Below are 23727 nucleotides of genomic sequence, written 5' to 3'. Positions count from 1 at the left end.
TTTAGTTCCATAGGCCCCAATCTCGGAATAGGCGTTTATTTCATCTAGCGTTTATTTTGCGGCTGCGGTGCTGCCTTCGACGTTTGTTTTACCGCCTAATGTGTTAGTCACAATATTATCCTATACACCTCTAAGAAACGCTGGGCAAAAAACGCCGAGTGTGTCTCGGACCTTCTGGTACCATATGTTTTTAGTATTTTGTTTGCTGATTTTTCCCACGTTTCTTTTTTATTTTTGTGCCTGCTCATGATAAAAACTCTATGTGAAAGATCCTTTTCATTGAAAAATGCATCTTCAACTATCCTTAATTTTTAGAGATGTGGTCGGAAAATTTCTACTAAAACAATCCAAACAATCATATTTTTTTCATTATTTCTGGTACTTATGTAATTTCTGTGTCAGGTACTTTAAACCCTAATCTATACTCCAACTTAACACGCTTTAATGTTTATTTTCCTAGGTTTCTTACTTTAATAATTAATAATGAAGTAACTTTTTCTTAGATCATCAAGATTTACTCCACCATCTCCTATTCTTCGGCGTGTTATATCAGATCCTCCTCCTATTCCCCCGAGAACTCCAGATTCGCAAAGAAAACCCTTGATACAGCGCCTGACATCAAATGAAGCTCTGGCAGAACATCTTGGACTTTTTAATGGTGAAGTATCTTCTATTACTCTTCTATTTGAATGGCAGGGGTTAAGAAATATTTAAAGGAGGAGACAGAAAACTCAAAATTCAGCTTTACTTATAATGAACTTTTCTTTGTCTTTGAGACGGTCAGCCGACGCTGAAGCTCCATGAATCAATAATCTTAGTATTGGATCTTTTGATGCGTTAGCTGAAGCTATTAATGAGTATACTGGTGATGTTATGATAGTTACTCACCTTGAAAGGCTAATACAAGAAAAAAATTGCAACCTGTATCAAACAATCAATGAGTTGGAGGGTGATTTGATGATTACGGAAATAAAATATTGGATGCTTTAGGGGAGCAGATTAATAATCTAAAACATATAACATTTAAACACATTTTCTTATGTCACTGGCACCTGTTGAAAGGACAGAAATTTGTTGAACACATATTAACGAAAATGTACGAGGGGGTTAGGAGTCTTTTTGGAAAAAGGTGACCAGCAGAAGTTAGAATGAGTTCAGAGACTGGCTAAGAAAGCAATTGACGGATGTAAATACTTAAACTGTTCATTCTGTCATCCCAATCCTTAAAGGAGGAGACTGAAAACCCAAAACTCAAATTTCAGCTATACTTATAATGAATTTTTCTTTGTCTTTGAGACGGTCAGCTGACGCTGAAGCTACCCATTTAATAATTCACAAACGACCTTCAAAATTTTGCTAATAAAATGATTTATTTTCATCATATTTTATTTTCACCAGACTTCACTTCTCGAGTGTGTTTTTTTAGACGAACCAAAATTGCCTTTTGGTCCGTCAATTAAAGCTACACAGGAGTTGGTGTTATCATCTGTTTTGGAACAACTTAGGATAACATATGGCCTGCTAGTCTGGGTGAAAGGTCGTTTTGATAAAAAAACACTTCCTGTAATTTATAATTCAATGTTTTTGCACCTCATGTATTTTTCATTGTTCCATTTTTGAAGTTTTTGAGTAAAAGTGATAAAAAGCGTATTCTCATTTACTTTTTCTGGTTTTGTGAATATTTTCGTGGAATTCCATTATGGTCCAAAAATAGGTATATTATGGTATCATGGGTGCTGTTTTATGAGTCAGGTTATTATATATGGGTAATGTTTTACGAGTAGTTTTTATGGCACTTGGTATTAAGGTAAAAAAAAAAGGTAAAGGATACGGCATTAGACTTTACAGTCCCTACCGGCGGTGCTGATCTCCGTTTCTTGGCCCTTCAGCCAGGAAGTGCAATGGGGGGTTGGGGGCCAACCATCCTGTGCTTTCGCACACCCTTCCTGTTTACCTTCCCCAGATTTCTCCAGGTACCCATTTAAAGCTGGATCGACTCTGGCTAAGCTTACAGAGTCACGCCACTGACTCCCGTCCCAAACTGAACAATTGGATACACTGGGATTCGAACCCGCGTCCTTTCAGACAAAGGATCCCAAATCCAGCGCTCCAACCGACTCGGCTAGGACGGCAATCGCAATTCTATTGGTCTGTCTATCTGTCTGTCGTTCCCGGTTTTGCTACTTTAGGCACTTCCAGGTAAGCTAGGAGGATGAAATTTGGCAGGCGTATCAGGGACTAAATTAGAAATAAATAAATTAAAATAATAAAATTAGAAATAGTCTTTTTCCCGATTTGACCACCTGGGGGGGGGGGGGAGTGAGGGGCCGGTTAATTCGGAAAAATAGAAAAAATGAAGTGTTTTTAACTTACGAACGGTTGATTAGATATTAATGAAATTCGATGTTTGGAAGGATATCGGGTCTCAGAGCTCTTATTTCAAATTCCGACCAGATCTGGTGACATTGGGGTGGGGGGGAGTCGGGAGGGGGAAACGTAAAATCTTTGAAAACACTTAGAATGGAGGGATCGGGATAAAACTTGGTGGGAAAAATAAGCACAAGTCCTAGATACATGATTGACATAACCGGAACGGATCCGCTCTCTTTGGGGTAACTGGGGGGAGGGGTTAATTCTGAAAATTAAAAAAATGAGGTATTTTTAGCTTACGAACGGGTGACCGGATCTCAATAAAATATGATATTTAGAAGGATATCGTGTCTCAGAGCTCTTATTTTAAATCCCGACCGAAAATGGCGACAATAGGGGGGAGTTTGGGGGAACCTAAAATCATGGAAAACGCTTTGAGTGGAGGGATCGGGATGAAACTTGGTGGGAAAAATAAGCAGAAGTCTTAGATACGTGATTGACATAATTGGAATGGATCCGTTCTCTTTGGAGGAGCTAGGGGTGTTAATTTGGAAAAATTAGAAAAATTGAGGTATTTTTAACTTAAGAACGCTTGACCGGATCTTAATGAAATTTGGTATTTAAAAGGAATTCATGTCTCAGAGCTCTTATTTCAAATCCCGACCAGGTCTGTTGACATTGGGGGAGTTGGAGAGGGAAATCAGAAAACTCGGAAAACGTTTAGATTGGAGGAATCGTGATGAAGCTTGGTGGATAGAATAAGCAAATGTCGTGTATACGTGATTGCCGTAACCGTACTGGATTCGCTCTCTTTGCGGGAGTTGGGGGGAGGGGTTCAGTGGTTTGGCGAGCTTGGTGCTTCTGGACATGCTAAGACGATGAAAATTGGTAGGCGTGTCAGGGAGCTGCACAAATTGACTTGATAAAGTCGTTTTCCCAGATTCGACCATCTGGAGGGCTAAAGGGAGAGGAAAAATTAGAAAAAAGGAGATATTTATAACTTATGAGTGGGTGATCGGATCTTAATGAATTTTGATATTTAGAAGGACAGCGTGACTCAGAGTTCTTATTTTAAATCCCGACCGGCATTAAGCCTCTGATTTTCCTTTTAAATCAATCTATTTTTTCTTAGAATTTTGTTAGAGCTCATACCATATGAGCTCTTGGCTCTTAGCTCTTCTTGCCTCGTCACAAGTGCCATGTGAGCTCTTAGCTCTTGTTTGAGTTATGTGAAAAAAAAAACAAAAAAACTATTATCTACATATTTTCATTAGAAGAGTAATTTTTATATTTTTCAGTTTCTTTTCATACTGGTCTGTGTACATCTTTTGTATGTAAAGAGGGCATAAATAAATTATTATTGTTATTATTATTATTATTATTATTATTATTATTATTATTATTATAATAGACTAGTACCGTAACAGTGAGAGAAGGCTCGAAAACTGACATTGTCCTCCGGAAACTGGCATCGAAAACCCTACTTAAGCCTTTTATATAGGCCTTTACTTACATTAGGCCTTTGCTTATAGACATCAACTTTCGATCTATCAGAATTTGTTTTTGTTTTCTAGCATGGGCTATAAAACAATTTGGGTTGCAATTTGTTTGATGTTGACCCTAGTTTGGATGAAGAAATTGCTTAAACAATTACATTACAATTACAATTATATTGTGAATTAAGATACAATTTTAGATGCATTTACTAAATACTTTCGATTTCTTTTTAATTCACAATTACAATTACAATTATAATGTGAATTAAGATACAATTTTAGATGCATTTACTAAATACTTTCGATTTCTTTTTAATTCTATAGTAAAGTAACGTTAGTAATTTATATAATAAATTATTCTATAGTAAAGTTATAAAGTAAAGAAAACGTTATTAATTATGCAGTAAGTTATTCTATTGTGAAGATTTATAGTAAAGAAACGATTCATTCCGGATGATATAAGAAGGGCCAAATAGCAAATGTTGAAGCCTTCAATTGAAACCCAAAGTGCTTGTCAAGATTTTGGTCCATTTTCTCATTTATTATCGTATAATGTGTACGCAGATCTGACTAGGTGGGGGGATGAAATTTATCTACTGTGTTTCCAAGAGAGAGAGATGGTGGGAAGCCAGAAATATTGTATTGTTAGGCTTATTACTTACAGTTTTCTGGGAAGGATCTTCCCTGTGAGTGTATTATGCTACTGTTGCTAAGGATGAGATTTATTCTTTAAAGAATAAACTCAAGTGCCTTTTTAACAATTTTTTCATTTATCTTGTCCTTTCAAAAGGCTTCTATTGGAATGGACCTGTCCAGTCTGGCATCTGGATCTTTCCATAGAAGTAAAGATAGTTCAAATGGACTCTCTGGCTTATGTGCAAAGAGAGTGACATTCTTTATTAGTTTGTCGCCAAAAATTCGTTCTTTACCCCCCTGACAGCCAGAAGAGACGTACCTGTCTGTTTCTGTCAAGTCAGTCCTGACTAATGTCAGTATCGGGTCTATTTTTCTTAATATTCACAACTCCTGTCTTTGCTTCGTAGCATCCCCAGGGATCCCAATTTGTGCGCTAACTGAAATTTTGAGCTAACTGAAAATTGTGCTCTAACAGGTTGTTGGTTAGAGACCAAAGTGAAGGATCCTGTAGTCTGTATAAAGAAAAAATATAACAACATTTGAAGATATGGCGAAAGTTAACCTTTTAGGCCACAATTTATTTCCGTTTTTTAGTAACAGTTCTGGCTCTTGATGATTTATAGGCTAAAATATTTAGCAAGTGTTTTTGTATCTTTTTGTCTTCGCTTTTTAAGTGTTTGATCAATATCTGATAGGTTTTGATTGTAAGTGTTATCATTTGTCTTTTCTTTATATTATATTGTAGCGTACTCCTCATTTTTTGAGGGAAATAAAGAAAATAAATAAATAATTCCAAAATCAAAACACATTGAGTTAATATGGCATAAATAGTGCTTACTTTCATCAAAATTGCTATTCAGATTTATCGGGTTTTGTTTACGAATCCAATGCTGATATCTAACAGAAACCCAAAACAAGACAAATTAGCTGTATATTTCAAAAATATTGTTCTCAACAAAACTGGTAGATAAGGATTTCTGAGGCTGTTGGTTACAAACCTAAGGCTAATATCGCAATAGAGAGGTCTAAGTTCAAAAAGTATAAAGTGTACGATTCACAAGTGGTATTTGATTTTATCCTTATTTTTGCCTTAGGAATTAACTTTAAATTAATGCCGGAATTTATGAAAGATGTCTCAGAAATTGTTTAGATGAATATAAAAGCTAAATCGAAGCTATTAAAATGTTTAAAAGTTATTTTCTGTTAACTTTACTTAACGTAAGTGCAATTGACTAACCAAACAGCATCCTGAACATTAAGACAGACTTTTAAAAAACTGAATCTTTTCAATTGCTCCGGATTCCCTTAGATTAATATTGGCAGCTAGTGACGGAACTTTCTTTTTATTAAGGATTTTGGCTAAGTGGCAATTCTTTTCGTGCATATTGACTGCATGATTTTTAATAAAGTGAGGTTGTTGGTTGAGGAATTTTTTAACCCAAACGAAGAAGGGGTTTGCTTTTATTTTTGAGATTGATTTGGCTTCAGGAATTTTGTTAAAAAAAAACCGCTGGGCTGAGATGTTAGGTCCACCTTCTTAGGTGTTCTTAATATTTTTCTTTGAAATTTGTTATGGCTGCCTAATATGGATTCAGAAATTCCAAACAATAAACAATAAAAATACAGGGGAAATTTTCAACTTGGAAAAAATACTACCCCTTCCCTCTCTACCCATTTCGGTTTCCCATAGTTGTACAGGTGTACAACTATAATTTACAGTTGTACATTGTTCTAAATACAATAATTGCTGCTCATGCATTTCCTTTCTATACCAGGGATGTTATCTCGGGGGGGGGGGGGTGGTGGTGGACTAATTTCATTTATGATCAATTTTTAAATGTTGAACTAGATATATTCGAAATTCATATAATTATCTAATGAATGGCTAGAAATTATTACGGTTTTGCTTTGCCACAACGCTGTTTCCGGGCAACAAAGGACCAAATAAGAACATATTCTCTCTTGTAAGCGTCAGAACAGACTGAACCTAATTTTACGGCGAAGACACTCTCGCTTCAGAAACGCTGCCCATAATATCACATTGCCATTTTGTGATTACTGACTGGGTCGAACTTCCGGACATTTACCAGTAATTTTAATAAAATATTTTATGGGATTTATGCTATTGTTTTTTGTGTCTTATTTCTTTCTCTTTTCAATGCTTTTCCTTTAAAAGGGTCTTTGGCTAGTTCTTGAAAAGAGGGATGAAAATTGTTTTCAATGGTATCTGTTGTAAGATTGCTTTAAGGTTAGGGATTAGATGTAAGCTTTATACACTTTTCACTTATTTAACGTAAGTTTATGGTATTCTCTACACAGAGAATAGCTTGATAGTGTATTTAAATGCGATTGGTAATTTAAATAATTGGTAATATATTAACAGGTAGACATTGACTTACTTAATCAAATCTTTAGATTTTGTGACATCGGTCTATTTTATGATTTTAGTGTTTTTGTCCTGATCTGCGTTGTGTTTTAAATTTTGTTGTCGAAGAGTTAAATTTTTTGCTTGGAAAAAAAAGTTATTTTTCTAGGAATGTTTCCTAAAACAACTCCTTTTCATGTTTTTTTTTCAAGAGTTCCCTTAGATTTTCTCGAAAGAGATGAGAAGTGATGCTTGTGGTTTTTTTGAACCTGTTTCAATTTCTGTAGGAAAGAGTGTTGTTCAGATAGGATCTGGAGGTTTGACCCTACATGATATGAATGCTACCCAAAGAAGTAAAAGAAATTCAGAAGAAAGACTACCAGATATGTCACCCAATTGTGGCCGGAGACTCAGTCAAGAATCTCGGTATGACGAGTCTGAGCTTTATCCGACCCCACAAGTAAGCAATGTTTATTTTTCAAGTATCCTTTTAAATGCAGATGACGTAAAATCTTATGAATTAAAATCTTGTAGTGAAGTATTAATTAAAATATACCTGCAAATAGTTTTATGTACCTGCCCAGTCGCAAGTGCTTTTTTGCATCTTTCTTGGGGCGGGTACTGGGATATTAGTTAAATATGTTTGGATTATAAATAAAGTAAACTGACCTGAATTGAACTGTTGACTGAGCCTCCCTAGGTGTGTGGTCACAACACAAGTGCATTGTTTTATATTTAGGCTTGTTTGCACCTTTTTTTTATGGTATCACATCCTTTGGTCGTTGATTCCAATATATCACCGTCTGTAAAATGTTCCTACGGACTGACTTGATTCAGCAATATGATGCAGCAAGCAGGAATTCTGTAAGTTCATCTGTAAGTTATTGCCTATATTAACACCGTCTATGGCATTCAAGAAAACATTATATTAAAAGGAGGCCTTGGAAGGCATCAGTTTGTATCTGTGATCGAATCCCACCCCCTCCGAGGCCTCAAGGCAGGCTTATGGAATGGGTGGTCATATGAAATTCAAATAGATCTCATTTGATTTTAAACTGTAAGTTATAGTACCATTTTTAAGAGTCAAAGTGATTTGAGAGACCCCCCCCCAAAGAAAAAACGCCACGCCCATTATTTTCCTTAACAAAAAGATCCAAAAAACAGTTTTGACCTCAATTTTTGTCAGCGTTGTTGAAAAGCCCAGTAATTATGTGTTTGGGGTCTCATGTCACACACCCCCCACCCCCTAGGCCTCGGGGGAAGGGCTACGAGTTATGCAATTTGTTCATATTTACTGTGTTACTCAGAAAAGGTATGCATGTTTGAATTCTATACCTTCCCAAAATACGAAGGGCATTAAGATGAGTCTTTCAGGGAATGTTGAGGTGAGTATTGAACTAAATCATAACTCGTGTGTGTATATGGGTCGTCAAAAGGGTGTAACTCAGGAATGAATGAGTATATTGAATTGGAATTTTCATGAAATGATAAGGGAGACGAACAATTGACCAAAAAGGCAATAATTGAACGCTGCTGCTACTTCAACTACTGCTGCTGCTATTGGTACTACAAGTACTATTACTATTATCACCAAACCTAATACCTCTGTATATCCTCAGCTATTTTAGAAAAAAATATCTGAGGAAACGTTGAGGGGAAATTTGAACTAAATCGAAACATACTATATGCATACAAATTGCTGATACGGGTGTATTAGCAATATTTTTGGAACGGCTTATCATACCAAGAGGAAACTTCAGGAGCATCATGAGTGGGATGTTGAGTTGACCAAAAGGCAAAATGTTATCTGTTACAACTGCTATTAATACTGCTGCTGCTATTGTTACTACTAATAATTACACACTATTACTGCTACTACTATGGTATTAGTAAAATCAAGGCTACACAAATAAAGGTGTTACAAATTTGACGGAATATTGAGGGGAAATTTTAACTAAATCAAAGCACACCATGCGCAAGCAGATTGTCAAGATGGCGTATCTCAAGGATTGATTTGGGTATTATGTTGAATCTTTCGGAGAATACTTAAAGTGTATGATCAATTGACAAAAAGGTAATACATGCATGTCACTACTAACACTAATACCACTGCTACTTTTCCTTATGCTGCTAATGCTACTAAACCTTTCCTACTTCAGTTGGAACAACTTGTAAAGCTTAGAATATTAATGTGAAAAGGGCGTCAAGGGGGTGTCAAAAGCGCATATCAACAATATTTATGGAATGGCTTAACGTGTCAGGGTGAAACTTTCGGGGCATCTAGAAAGTGATGTTCAACTGACCAAAAGGCATTATGCACATGCTACTGCCGCTAATTACTGCTGTTACTACTGCTAATGCAACACTAACACTGCAACTACTTTTACTACCACTGAAATTACTGTGATACAAGTACTATTAAGGCTAAGTCTATGAAGGTAAAATTTGAGAGAATATTGATGACAAATTCGAACTTATAGAAGACACTGACAAACTGAAAAATTTCAAAAAGTATGCGTAAATACATTTTAAAAACGAGTAAATCGACAATTTCATAGCGATGGCTAATTCTATTAAGTTGAGTAGTTATATTGGAGCTGTGACTACTATTACAACTATGCCTAAGGGTATGAAAGGGAAATTTTCAGAAAATATTTTTGAAAATTTCTGTTGTACGGATGACAACCTGCCATCCGTATTCAGGTTGTCAAAAGGGCGCATCAGCAATATCTGAGGATCAGTTTCGTATGTGAAATCAAAACTTACAAAGCTTATTGTTTTAGATGTTGAACTAAGCAAAAAACAATGCTTGCATCATAATGCTACTGCTTCTACTCCTCAGACTACTGCTACTGTTAGTATTATTGCTACTAATACTACTGCTACTAAAGCCAAGACTACTATTAAAAACCTAAAGCGAAGCCAAGTGCAAATTATGCTCTGGACTTGGGAAGGCATAGGACTTTGAGCCCTAATCATGTTAATTTCTGCTCATTTTGAGTTTCATTTATTTATCGATGCTGACTTGTGGTAGTTTTATGCTTGGTAGATTATTTCCTTTTATTAGCTCATTTTTGATCTAATGGAGTTCCTTACTTTTCTTTGAAAAATATATTTTGTTGGAAATTTTTTTTTAGTTATTAATTAAATAAAGCCAACAGGGAGCTAAGCTGGAAAAGAAGGCTAAAAAGATAAACCAAAAACATCATAATATATAGAAGGAAAGGGACAAAGGAGGCTACCAATTATGACAAAGTCCGAAAATAATACTAAAAAAAAATACCTGGTAAAATCATCCCGTTATCGAATTTTAGCCTCTTCGCTATAAAAAGGATGTAGTATCTTATGGAAAGTTTATCCCTTTCGTATTTAATCGAGGGGATTCTATAAGCTCCGAAACGAGCAGGTGAAGGAGCGAGTGAGTGAAAGGGGCTGACAAGAATATGTGATTCCTAAAAGTAACTCACCGGAGACTGAAAATCATAATGCCAGAGCGATAACTGCAAACCCTTAAGTTGACAAAGATTTAATATATAAAGAAATAAATATAAAGTTTTTGCTTCAGAAAGACTGAGATGGTGCAGGACGATGAAAGAAAGTACCAAGGATTCTTATGGCTTTATTTTGAAATATTTGGAGGAGTTTAAAATGGCTAGGAAACGTATTTAGGTAAATAATGGGGCAATGTCTTAGGTATGATTCTATTAAGGAATGATCAAGAATTTTAATAATTAAAAAAGGAAAAATATACTTCAATCGATGTGAAATTCCTAAATTTTGGGTTAATTTTATGCGGAGATGATCAGAGTGACTGCGAAAAGATAAAAATTCGTCAATAATAATCCCTAAATATCTACATGTCTTAACCCTTATCAATAACCTTATCAAACCTTAACTCATCAATTCTAACTTTAGTAACTTCATGCTCAGATCTCCCAAAAAACATAAATTCTTTCTTAGATAAATTTGGGACTAAACAAATACAAGAAAACCATTGAATAACTGAATTCATCTCAGCCGCTCAATTCTCAATCAATAATGAAGGGGTTTTAGCTTGAACAGATTGACAGTCTGCCATCCTTCATCCGCAGAATTTGCCCTAAACATCTCAACCTTTCTCTCATCATCGCCCTTGAAAGCGGGATTGTGCAACACTTTTCATACAGCAAGTTCAAGTTCAAGTTCATTTATTTATTAATCGCACATACATATATATATAAATGACATAGGCCCATGGGGAGACAAGCTCGAAAAACTAGCCTACTGTTTGAAATATGATAAGTCAGCCGGATACCCAGAACATTCCGGAGGAAATCTCTCTCGAAAACATCTAGCAAATCTTCATCTGATTTTCAGAGAATCTATGTTTCCGAGCCGTATTTTTTTTTTTTTTTTTTTTTTTTTTTTTTTTTAATTGTGAAAAAACACCCTGAGCCTTGGCTATTCTACTTTTAACATCTTCACTACTCCCACCGTCTTGACTGATAATGCTACCAAGGTTAGTGAAGCTGTCCATCTGATCAATATTTCGTTACCTAACGTCACCTTTTCATCTTCACTTATTCATAACCTTACTGACTTAGTCTTCTTAACATTTATTTTCCAACCTATTTTAGCACCCTGAACTCGCAAAACCTCTAAAAGTTCATTTATTTTGCTCACATTTTGATCTAGGATACTTGAATCATCAGCACAATCTAAGTCCATGAGATTTTTTCCTCCTCATTTGATTCCATGGTCTACCATTGCCTTTACTGCGCTTCTTAAGGCAAAACCATCAAAATGATCCGTATAAAGGGGGATACTATACAAGGATAAAACCTTTACTAAAGCTCTTCTATCAATAGAATCGAACACTTGTTCATAATCCATAAAACTGAGGATTAAAGGTGTTGGATAGCTCAGGTACTTCTCAATTATTAACCTAAGAGTGGAAATTTGGTCGACACGTCCTCCACCTTTGCTAAAACCGCAGTTCTTCTCTTAAAACTTTGTCCACAGCATGTATCAGTCTAAAAAGTATCTTATTACTAAGTAATTTGCTACCTAAAGAGACCAGACTAATGCCTCGATAATCACCACACTCACTCTTACCACTTTTTATGGCACTTGGTATTAACCAAGTGACATATAGCGATCGCGAATTCTGTCAATCTGTCTATCGGTCTATCTGTCGTTCCCGGTTTTGCTGCTTTAGGCACTTCCAGGTAAGCTAGGACGATGAAATTTAGCAGGTACATCAAGGACCGGACCAGATTAACTTAGAAATAGTCGTTTTCGCAATTTGACTGTCTGGGGGGAAATGGGGGGTCGGTTAATTCGGAAAAAAAGAAAAAATGAAGTATTTTTGACTTACAAACGGGTGATGGGATCTTAATGAAATTTGATGTTTGGAAGGATATCGTATCCCAGAGCTCTTATTTTAAATCCTGACCACATCCGGTGACATTGGGGGGAGTTGGGGGGAGGGAACCTAAAATCTTGGATAACGCTTAGAATGGAGGGATCGGGATGAAACTTGGTGGGAAGAATAATCAGAAGTCCTAGATACATGATTGACATAACCAGAATGGATCTGCTCTATTTGGGGGGGGGGGGAGTAATTCTAAAAATTGGAAAAAATGAGGTATTTATAACTTACGAAGGAGTGATCGGATCTTAATGAAATTTGAAGTTTGGAAGAATGTCGTGTCTCAGAGCTCTTATTCTAAATCCCGACTGGATCTGGTGACATTGGGAGGAATTGAGGGGGGGGGACCTAAAATCTCGGAAAACGCTTAGAGTTGAAGGATCGGGATGAAACTTGGTGGTAAAAATAATCAAAAGTCCTAGATACGTGATTGAAATAACCTGAAAGGATTCGATCTCTTTGGGGGAGTTGGGGGAGGAGGGTTAATTCTGAAAAATAAAAAAAAATGAGGCATTTTTAACTTATGAAGGAGTGATCGGATCTTAATAAAATCTGATGTTTAGAAGGATATTGTGTCTCAGAGCTCTCATTTTAAGTTCCGACCGGATTCGGTGAAGGGGACGTGGGGGGGACGGAACCTAAAATCTCGGAAAACGATTAGACTGAAGGGATTGGGATGAAACTTGGTGGTAAAAATAAGCACAAGTCCTAGATACATGATTGACATAACCGGAACGGATCTGCTCTCTTGGGGTAGACTTAGTCCTGTACACGGGATTGACATAATCGGAGCGGATCAGCTCAATGTGGGGGAGTTGGGGGGGGGGGTTAATTCTAAAAAAAATAGAAAAAATGAGGTATTTTTGACTTACGAAAGAGTGATCGTATCTTAATGAAATTTCATATTTAGAAGGACCTCGAAGCTCAGATTTATTATTTTAAATCCCGACCAGATCCAATGTCATTGGGGGAGGGGGGCGGAAATCTTGGAAAACGCTTAAAGTGGAGAGATCAGGATGAAACTTGGTGGAAAGAATAAGCACAAGTCCAAGATAGGTGACTGACATAACCGGACCGGATCCGCTCTATTTGGTGGAGTCGGGGGAGGGGGGAGTAATTCGGAAAAATTTGAAAAACTGAGGTATTTGTAACTTACGAACGGGTGATCACGTCTTATTGAAATTTAATATCTAGAAGGATCTTGTGCTTTAGAACTCTCATTTTAAATCTCGACCAGATCTGATGACATTGAAGAGAGTTTGGGGGGGGGCGGAATTCTTCGAAAACGTGAAAATCGGGGTATGTTACGAATGGGTGATCTGATCTTAATGAAACCTGATATATAGAATAATTTTATGTTTTTGATGCTTCATTATCAATTCGAATTGATCCGGGGACATAGAAGGTTGGAGGGGGGAAACAGAAATATTGGAAACCGGAAATCTTAGAAAACCCTTAGAGTGGAGAGATCGGGATGAAACTTGATGGGAAGAATAAGCACAAGTTATAGATATGAGATTGACATAATTGGTACGGATCTGTTCTCTTTGAAGGAGCTGGGGATTGTTAATTTGGAAAAATCAGAAGAATTGAGGTATTTTTAGCTTAAGTACGGGTGACCGGGTCTTAATGAAATTTGATATTTAGAAGGAACTCATGTCTCAGAGCTCTTATTTCAAGTCCCGACCAGAACTTTTGACACTGTGGGGAGTTGGAGGGGGAAACCGGAAATCTTGGAAAACGCTTATAAATGTCGCAAATACGTGATTGACGTAACCGTACTGGATCCGCTCTATTTGGTAGAGTTAGGTGGTGGGGTTCAGTGCTTTGGCGAGTTTGGTGCTTCTGGACGTGCTAGGACAATGAAAATTGGTAGGCGTGTCAGTGAGCTGCACAAATTGACTTGATAAAGTCGTTTTCCCCGATTCGACCATCTGGGGGCTGAAGGGAGAAGAAAAATTAGAAAAATTGAGGTATTTTTAATTTACGAGTGGGTGATCGGATCTTAATGAATTTTGATATTTAGAAGGATCGTGACTCAGAGCTCTTATTTTAAATCCCGACCGGCATAAAGCCTCTGATTTTCCTTTTAAAGCAATCTATTGATTCTTAGAATTTTGCTAGAGTTCATGCCATATGAGCTCTTAGCTCTTGTTTATATAGTGGTTTAATTAAGGTTTTCCTAAAATCGCCAAGTACTTCCCCTTTTCAAAAATCATATTCATAATCTCTAGTAACTTATTTCGAACTTCAGAGCCGTCATATTTAAGAAACACATTTACCACAATATCAGCACCTGAAGCCTTATTATTTTGTAATCCTTTTAGTACTGTCACTAATTCTTCCTCACAAAATAAATCTTCCTTCAAATCTAAGGTATCATAAACTTTTTCGTTTTCTTCTATATCTTTCCTGCAACTCTCTCGGTTTAGCACATTCTCAAAATTCTCTTCTCATCTCTTTTTAACTCTTTCCTTATCACTAATTTTGACCCCGCTCATATCTTTAACTAGGGCAGGTCCTTAAGACGCCTTTAGCAACTTTCAAAATTGTTTTCCAAAAATAATTCCATCCAGCTTCCACATCGTCCAATTGAAATCCCCAGTTTAGTATTTAACCGTTACGGAAAATTATCTCTCAAATTCTCATCCTAGAGTCTACAAACATCATAACTTCCCGGGACGTAGTTACTCTTCCGAAATTTTAACTTTAAATTAACCCTAGACACTACTAGATGGCGATCTTTACTTTAGCATCAATAACAGCACTCCTATATGCCCTAGTATCTTCTATTGACCCTGCCAGTCTTCGGTTTACAATAGCATAATCAATAAGGATTGCTTTCTTACCATCACGTGAGTACCGTATTAACTGATGGGCCATTTTATAACCGAACACCGTATTGGTTATAACTAGATTGTTATGCCTACAAAATTGCAACAGTCTGTAGCCATTGCTGCTTTCTTTTCCTACAACAAATTTACCTTGCCTAGGATACCATATGTTCCTATTTCTGCCGATCTGGGCGTGAATATCCAATAAAAAAGCGTATTTCTACCTGGTACCCTGTCTATTTGCTTCTGTTACTGTAATTAAAATTCATCTGAATCACTAGTATCTCCGTCAGTCGGCTCTACAAGGGCATACTACTGCAACTGATAACTGATACTACTATAACTACTATAACTGATACCCTGAACTTTTTAGTCATAAAATGAGTGATTAGTATTCACACTATTAATACCTTCCTAGCCTAAACAAGATTTAGCAGCTTCCTTATTCATCATGAGCCCTACTCCCTCTCTTTGTACCCTATCCTCCCTGTCTGTGTAAACAAATTCTATATCACCTAATGTCATGCTTCCTATCCCTGGGATAAGAGCTTCTTAAACTCCTAATAAGTCCAGTTTGAATCGTCTCGGTTCATTAGTCAAAATATCGATACGATAGTTATTTTTTAACGTCAAAACATTCCAAGTTCCAATTTTCATGTTTTTTAAATCATGGAAATTATTTTGGCCTCAGGAAAAGTAATGGTCCTGGATACCAATACAGGACGGGGACTAACACCTCTTCTCAAGTCTACACTGAAGCACTTAAGCCGGCTTAGAACCGGACAGCAAGAAGTCCCCGAGACCTCCAGTATGAATGGAGGCTTTGCGCAATCCTGGGCCTATTCTTTGTCACATGCTTTTCAGCTCTTGACGATGCACTTCTATCAACAAGAGTCGAAATTCTGCACAGACAGTCTCGCACGTATTACCTCCTGCTCATTATATATCCGTGCCTACAAATATTATTCTACTATCGGGAGGCAACCCATAGTAGATAAATAAGCTAGGAAGAGATTTTTCAGCCTGAAAACGCCCACCAAAACAGTCCAAGCCCAAAAGAATTGTTCATCAATCATAATCCTGTGTTAATGATGGATTGTTTATTTCAATACAGTAACCTTTTTATGAAATTAAATAGGAAAACATGTTTTTTCCTATTTAATTAGAGGTAGTTCCGTTTAAATAGAATAATCTTCTCATTAATTGATCTCAAGAGTGACTCAATAATCCATGGTTTTCTTAAGAAAAGCTTATTATGATTCATTTTTCTTTTGTAAGGACATTTTTGTAGACAAAGAAAGATCGTGAAAAATCTCAAATTTCAGAGCTGAAAAAAAAAAGTTTCAATATTTCTTAAGTCGCAAATTTTTCAGGAGTCACGGCGAAAATTTGAAAATTTGACTTCAGTGCGAGGAGATTCTAGTCCTGGTGCCATTAACCGTCCAGTTTTATTTCATTCACGCTCTACGTCTAGCGAACTTGTTGGTTTCAGCCCTCAGCGTAGACCATCTAATTCTAGTATTAGCTCTTACAACCAGCAGTCTCCTAGCGAAGGTTCCCCAACTAGTGAGTTTGACTCCTTGAGGACTTGGAGTCTCTCTACACCCTTTCAAAATCCTGACAATGCCAGTGCAAAAAAAAGTCCTGCTGACAAATCAAGTGAGTATAGCTACGTTTTTCGTTTCCCATTGTTGTGTTCTTGCTTTGATTCTATTCACACAAAGGAATTAACATGAAACTAAAAGTGCAAAATGGTTAAACTGACAATTAAGCCCTTTAACTGTTTATATTCTTTTATTTTCTTCTTTTTCGATATTTTAGTTATTTATTAGTAAGCTGTCATATAAATATATTTTTTAGCTTGAATGTCTTGTCGATATGAATATGTTGTTGTTGTTGTTATGTATTGTCCTTATTGTGGCTACATGTATTTTAAGTGTCGTTTCCTTCTTGACTTTTTCTTAGCACATGTCACCAAAAGCCTTCGCCCTGATATACCGCAAGGCAACCATTTATCTGTGTTTTTCCCCTGAAATTGTGTCTGTTCTACTTTTAGAGGGTATTTTGAGCGTTTTAAAGGTAATATTTTAAACTGACCCTTGAGACCCTATATGGACCTTCTTGTGTGGTCCAAGTTCGAGCATTCCAAAATTACTTATCCCACAAATCAGATTACTTATCCCTAGCGTTTCGCGATACGTAGATGGCGTCATATGATTACTATTGAAGCGGTTCGGATTAGTTGTCGGAAATGTAGGATAACTGAGGATAATTGACGCCAGATATAAACAAAACGTTCATTACCAAAACGGGAAAAAAATGTGTGAAACTGTATGCAGAAAACAAAAAGGGACAGTAACTGAATTGTGGCATATTTTCAGCGCTTTGTAAATACGCCATACTTGCAGTAACGTACACGTGACTAATGTTGTTATTTGCCTAGTTGCCTATGACGTTTCAGTTAGCAAGGTGCCAAATAGGTATTTGTTGCTATCTTTTACGGTTTACATCTCGGAACGTTAACGCTAAGCGGATAAGTTGGATGAGGGATGTTTGAAGGCACTCTAGTGTCTTAAGAGCCCCTGAAAAAATGGACTAGTTTGCACATCTTTTACATGATAATAACGCTTGTGTGAAAAACTGAATGCGTAATATTGCTGCTTCAATTTTAAGTGAATATTAAAAAAAATAGTTTCTTTTATTTTGTTAATTTGGATTTTTGCTATTGCAGAATCAGTTTGGCAGAAAGAATTGTAATCTTTTCAGTTGTATTTGGCAGAAAAACTCTTAGGAACTGACGTTTTGACCTGTGTTATGGTTGACTGAGAATTTAGACTTACGTTGTATAGTAGGGAATCAAAATCGTGGTTGGGTTAATTCAGCGATTAACCTCTTCCCTTTAGGGCAATTATTGTTATTTTCAATTTTGTTTCAGGTATATTTTAATTAAAGAGTTTTAAACGATGACAAAATTTCAGACAGCATTAAAAAAATAATTAAATTTTAGAATGAAAGTTTAAGAATGCCCAAACTTGTATAGGTGAATTGCCTTTGCCCAACTCCAAAAGAATTGACCTGTCGAATATCAAACCGTAGCATTAAAGCCATGGCTTGAACTGGCTGTAAGTCATAATTAGTTTGTAGTTAACTAGTTGTAGTTAACTACATGGCTTTAATGCTATGGTTTGATATGGACTGGGTTTCAATTATTCGAGGTAAAACCAGTTTTACTCCTTTAGTTAACTACAACTACTTAACTACAAACTAATTATGACCTACAGCCAGTTCAAGCCATGGCTTTAATGCTATTGTTTGATATCGACTGGGTTTAATTATTCGAGGTTAGTTTGTATGGCTTGAACTGGCTGTAGGTCATAATTAGTTGGTAGTTGACTAGTTGTAGTTGACTTGTAGTTAACTTGTAGTGAACTAAAGAGGTAAAACTAGTTTTGTTTTCTAAAGAGATTTATAACAGAAACAAAAGATTACTAATAGAAAAAAGGCAAAAATAAAATTATTAACCATGTTAAGAATTAAAACAGGCATTAATTACACTGAGTAAGAAATTCGCCTGAGTGTTATTCACCTCTTATCGGCCAAGTGTCATTTGGGATTTACCCAACACACTATTGCATTATGTATACCTGCTAAAATGTTCAAAATGTTTTTGAAATAATAAATATAATGTCAGGATATCTGGAAACTTAATTGAAATCCCAAAAGATTTTTGCTGATAATCTGACCGGTTATCTGCTTTCACTCACTAATCTTTTGTCACAATGTAAACATAGTTAAAATCTTAAATGGTTTTAAGAGCCCCCACCCCCCTGAAAACTTGAAAGAGTTTTGATTATTTTGATGGACTTTTTTATTATTAATGGATTAATTACAAGGAATAACTGCAAAGTAATTGCCATTATATATACAGGAAGATCGATAAAAAAAAAAAGAAACACGGGACCAAATAAATTACATAACTCTTGTGTAATTCAAGCAGTTCATATCTAGAAAGAGGGTTTTTGCTAATAAAATAAAATTGTTGCTTAGTTATAACTTGCTTTTCAATTTCATTTAATATATTTTAGTTCAGGAACTTAATGAAGAGTTAGTTAAGAAACTTACTGAAGAGAAACGATAATAACGCTTAATTAGTTCTTCTTAACATTTATTTTAATATCCTCTAACGTTTCATACCTCACCTTTCCCACCCTACCCCTTCATCCATCATATTTTAGATTTAGTATGTATGTGTATGGCTCGCTTCCTTACCTCTTTCCTTATCGTATGTTGGGTTCAGTTTTGCAATGGATTTTATAAACTTTTCGACTGTCGGTTTTGACATCATAAATTGTTCTTTCAATTTCCTGTTGTATAAAAAAATAGTGTAAATTCTCTTCTTAAATAAAATAGATTTGATTGTATTGCATTTGTCAGATTTCATGAAACTTTTGTTATGCAGCCTTGTTTTTCTGATTTAGTTTTCAAGCTCTAAAATCACGGCAAAACACACATTTAAAAGCTACAAATTCTAACAATTTTCAGCTTAAACAAGCCTTTAAACGAATCTACGAAGCATTTTTGTATTGTAATTTCGAACAGCGGAAGGTTATTTTATTAAAAGTTTTAAGGGAGGATAATTTTCAGAAAGACATATTTTTTAATTATAAATGGAATTTTGCGCGAGAACAAAACTGCATAAGTAAGTAACATTCAATGTGACATTTTCGATTTGTTTTCGAATATCTTTGATTTATGACAAACTGCATAAGTAAGTAATATTTTTGATTTTCAGCACAATTGAATTTGTCTCTCAAATCTCTGAGTAGTCGGCCTCCTGTACCTGATATACAACCACGGCCTCCTAGTAGGGAATTTTACAAATTGGGTAATGTTGAAGTGAAAAAGACTTCGTACCCAGAGGCGGTTGGGACGCGACAGACTCAAGAAACCTCGTCAGTGCGTTGCTTTGTAAAAGACGGCGGTCATGGAAATGCTCCTCAATATTCCCGTAGAATTTCAGTGGATTCGCCAGCACTGCCACGAAGGTAAAAAAAAAAAAATTCTTTGCAGGTATATTTTCTCAGTTGTCTCTTTGATTTATTTTTTATTGCTATTTTGCAAGAGAAAACAAAAAAAAATCTTTTTTTTTCTCAATTATATCAGTTGATTTGAAAGAAAGTATGGAGGAATAGGAAGATGAGTCAAAAATTAGATTATTCTAACCAAGATTATGACATCAGAAGCTACAGTGATGACACTAGTAAAGAATGGCTATGAAACGTATGCGCTCCGAAAAACGGAGGAGGATTTGCTAGATGTTTTCCAGAGAAATTGCCAACGGAATGCGTTGGGTACCCGACTGACTGACCATATTTCAAATAGTTGGCTGTACAAAAAGTGTGGCTCAATCCTTATGTCTATGGCTATAATGAGAAAAAGGTTGAGATCTCTAGGACAAATTCTACCGATGAAGATGACATATTGCCGAATATTGTCCTTTTCGACCAACCGTCTAGGGCCAAACGAAAAACAGGTCGTACCCGAATGGGGTGGCAGGATGTCGTAACAAAAGATTTAAGGGAAATAGAAACTTCTTGGTAGGGTGTAAAAAGGTCGACTTTGAACAGATTGGGATGGATAGGAGTGTGTATAGGTGTGGTGGCCTCAGGTGGCTTGGTGCTGAAGTTAGTTGTTAGTAGCAGTAGCAGTAATAGGCTAACCATTTCACATATCAATAGCTGTTAAGCATTTGTTTTCTTTATCATTATTTTATATTTGTATAATAGTTATTTTTCTTATTCAATAGTTCGAGTCAAACAGGTTACTCCTGTTCTGTTCATAGAGGAAAACACAAAAAATGCTGGAAAAAGAAAGAACTACACGAGTAACTATTCGGTGAGGTTTGTCTTGGTATGTGAATGTATATTTGTCTGCTGGTTGAGAGACTAATATTCTAAGAAACTGTTATGTCCATCTCACTAACTGATTAAGCAATGCAACTTGATGCATGGTATCTTATTTGTCCGTGAAAAAGGTTGCTGTGAAAACTAGCCTGCTTAATTGGACTTCGATGCCATTTTTTTACGATACAAACAAGTTTTCTACTTTATCTTTTCTGTAGTTTTCTTAATACAAAATGTTTTCCCCTTTCTATTTTTTACGATGCAAAAACTTTTTCTGTTAGCTCTTTTTTGTAAATTTTACGATACAAAAATATTTTCTCCTTTCTCTGTTTTGTAATTTTTACGATACAAAAATATTTTCTCCTTTCTCTTTTCTCTAATTTTTGCGATACAAAAATGTTTTCTCTTTTTTGTAAATTATACGATACAAAAATGTTTTCTCCTTTCTTTTTTTTTGTAATTTTACGATAAAATGTTTTCTTCTTTTCTTTTTTTTGTAATTTTTACTTTAAAAAAGCTCTCTCCTTTCTCTTTTTTGTGATTCTTACGATTCAAATATATTTTCTTCTTTCTCTTTTTTGTGATTTTCCGATACAAAAATTTTTTCTCCTTTTTCTTTCTTGTGATTTTTACGATACATGAATGTTTTCTCCTTTGTTTTTCTTGTGATTTTCACGATGCAACAATGTTTTCTTCTTTCTCTTTTTTTCTGTGATTTTACCATACACAAATATTTTCTCCCTTTCCTTGTGATTTTACGATACAATAAATTTTCTCCTTTCTCTTTCTTGTGATTTTTATGATACAAAAAATTTTCTCCTTTGTTTTTTTTTGTGATTTTTACAAAGAAATAGATAATTTCGAAGATCAGAGTGGCTTTCCATGACGATAAATAAAAGTTCAAATTGGAATAAAATCCTTTAATAGGCAGTGATAAGTTCCACGAAAAAAAAGTATCCTCCTTTCTCTTTTTTGTGATTTTACGATACAAAAATATTTTCATATTATAAGGATTACAAAAAATTAAATTTTGCGATTTTGTAAAAATCACAAAATAAGAAAAAGAAGAAAATTCTTTTGTATTGTAAAACTCACAAAAAAAGAAAGGAGATTTTTTTGGTGAAAATCACTAAAGGCTTTCGCCTTTACGCATGCTTGTTCTTTCTCATAAATACTATTTTTCTGTTTTTAACTGTTCTTTTAGCAACTTTGCCTACAATTACGAAGTAAAAGTTCTGTTATTTCCAGATTTCAGCTACCCCCAAACACTGGAACACACTCTCAGTCCGCCACTGCCTCTCGTCGACATGGGTCCTATTCTGTCCCTGCTTCGCCGCTACTGCCTTCCCGCAATTCTCGGGGAGAATCTCATGAGACGCCACCACCTTTGCCGCCTCGTCACCATCTGACTCCAGAGCCTCCAAGAGGTTTCTATGGAAACTTTGGCTATTTTTGAGTGTGTTGTCTGTAAAGTTGCTCACATAGAAATTGGGACGTGAGTGCCAAAAATGAAAAGTTTCAAAAGCAGTTATATTTGACAACTATGACATAAAGAAAAAGAAACTGATCATCGGACAAATTAAGTCAATAGTGCTGCTGATGCAGTTGCCAATGCTGAATATGCTATTTAATAATTATTTTCTGATTATTGTTTATTGCTTATAAGATTGCTTTCTTTTTTCCAACAGAAAGTGAGCGTTCTGAAATTCGTATCCCTTTACCGTGCTGCCTCTTCCCTATGTAGTGGCAGCTCTTAGACAGAGTTTGAACGTAAAATAATTTCTTTTTGTTGCATAAAAGAATCATTTTTAATTACTTTTTTGCAGCTATTTAAGGATTAATTAATGGAATTAACTCTTTCCCTGCTGTTGATCTCTTGTGTTTTATGTCAATAGCAAGAGCTGAACTTTCTGTATTTTCACACATTCAGCAAATTCTTGCGGTATTAGACTTCTTTTCTCTCTTTTTCTTTTTTGAGGTTGTCAAGTTGGCTAAAATACTTGACATCACCTTTTTGGGGCTGTGACTAAGACTTTTAAAACCTTTCAGTTTTTCACCAGGCTTATTTGTTCATGCCCTTCTGATTTACTTGGGATAAAATTCTCAGTATAGTTTCCCTTTTTTGCACTAACGAGTCCGTTGATTTTTGAATTGAAAAGGGAATAGTTGTGGGAAAAGTCAAGTCATGGTCCAATTGTAGAAAAAGCCAAGACAGATTGTCCAATTAAATGGGCATCAAGTCAAGGTGAATTTTACCCCTTTTGATTGCCGTTGTTACTGTCTCCCACTTATGCACTACACAATGCCGAACTAGGGTCAACCTTGTTGGAGGTTGACCCCAAGTCATTGCGTGTTTGGTTTGGCTATTTTTGTTCTCTACTCACCACTTGATCTCGAGTAGAATACAACCTGTACTGGTAATCAATTTTAATCGCCTTAACTGTCTCTTCAGTTGCCACTCCATAAAAATACTTTTTTGTTTGTAAAAAGCTCCGTGTGTTTTCTTCACCTCAGAATATGCATGGCAGATTAACAAAGGTGCTCCGAGGGGAGGTCAGGGAGTTTAGGCTTACTCCTTCTCTTAGAGCACTGTTTCCCAGCCAATTTTGGGTCATGTCCCACCTAGCCATTTTAAAAATTCTGATGCCCCCTCCTGATATTTAAATTAAGTTATTCAAAATTTTACTGTAGGCTATTCTCCTGAAGGAAGTCT

General features: G+C 35.8%; 1 protein-coding gene across 3 annotated transcripts in view; it reads left to right on the top strand.

The window, feature by feature from the left end:
• The window catches only part of LOC136033376 (dual specificity mitogen-activated protein kinase kinase 7-like), an 87104-nt gene extending 63823 nt beyond the window's left edge, over positions 1–23281 (top strand). The window contains exons 9-14 of one of the 3 annotated variants that reach the window (XM_065714174.1): positions 504–658; positions 7155–7327; positions 16485–16770; positions 19904–20156; positions 20918–21006; positions 22263–23281. In XM_065714174.1, the coding sequence (XP_065570246.1) occupies positions 504–658; positions 7155–7327; positions 16485–16770; positions 19904–20156; positions 20918–20999 (949 nt within the window). In that variant the 3' untranslated portion in view covers positions 21000–21006; positions 22263–23281. The remainder of the gene's footprint in view (positions 1–503; positions 659–7154; positions 7328–16484; positions 16771–19903; positions 20157–20917; positions 21007–22262) is intronic. The other 2 variants (XM_065714164.1, XM_065714169.1) reach the window with 2 other exon arrangements.
• Positions 23282–23727: the final 446 nt, after the last annotated feature.

Source organism: Artemia franciscana, chromosome 1 (assembly GCF_032884065.1).
Source record: "Artemia franciscana chromosome 1, ASM3288406v1, whole genome shotgun sequence".
Lineage (NCBI taxonomy): Eukaryota > Metazoa > Arthropoda > Branchiopoda > Anostraca > Artemiidae > Artemia > Artemia franciscana.
The sequence above is the reverse complement of the archived record's forward strand: the minus strand, read 5'-3'. Positions and strand labels throughout refer to the sequence as shown.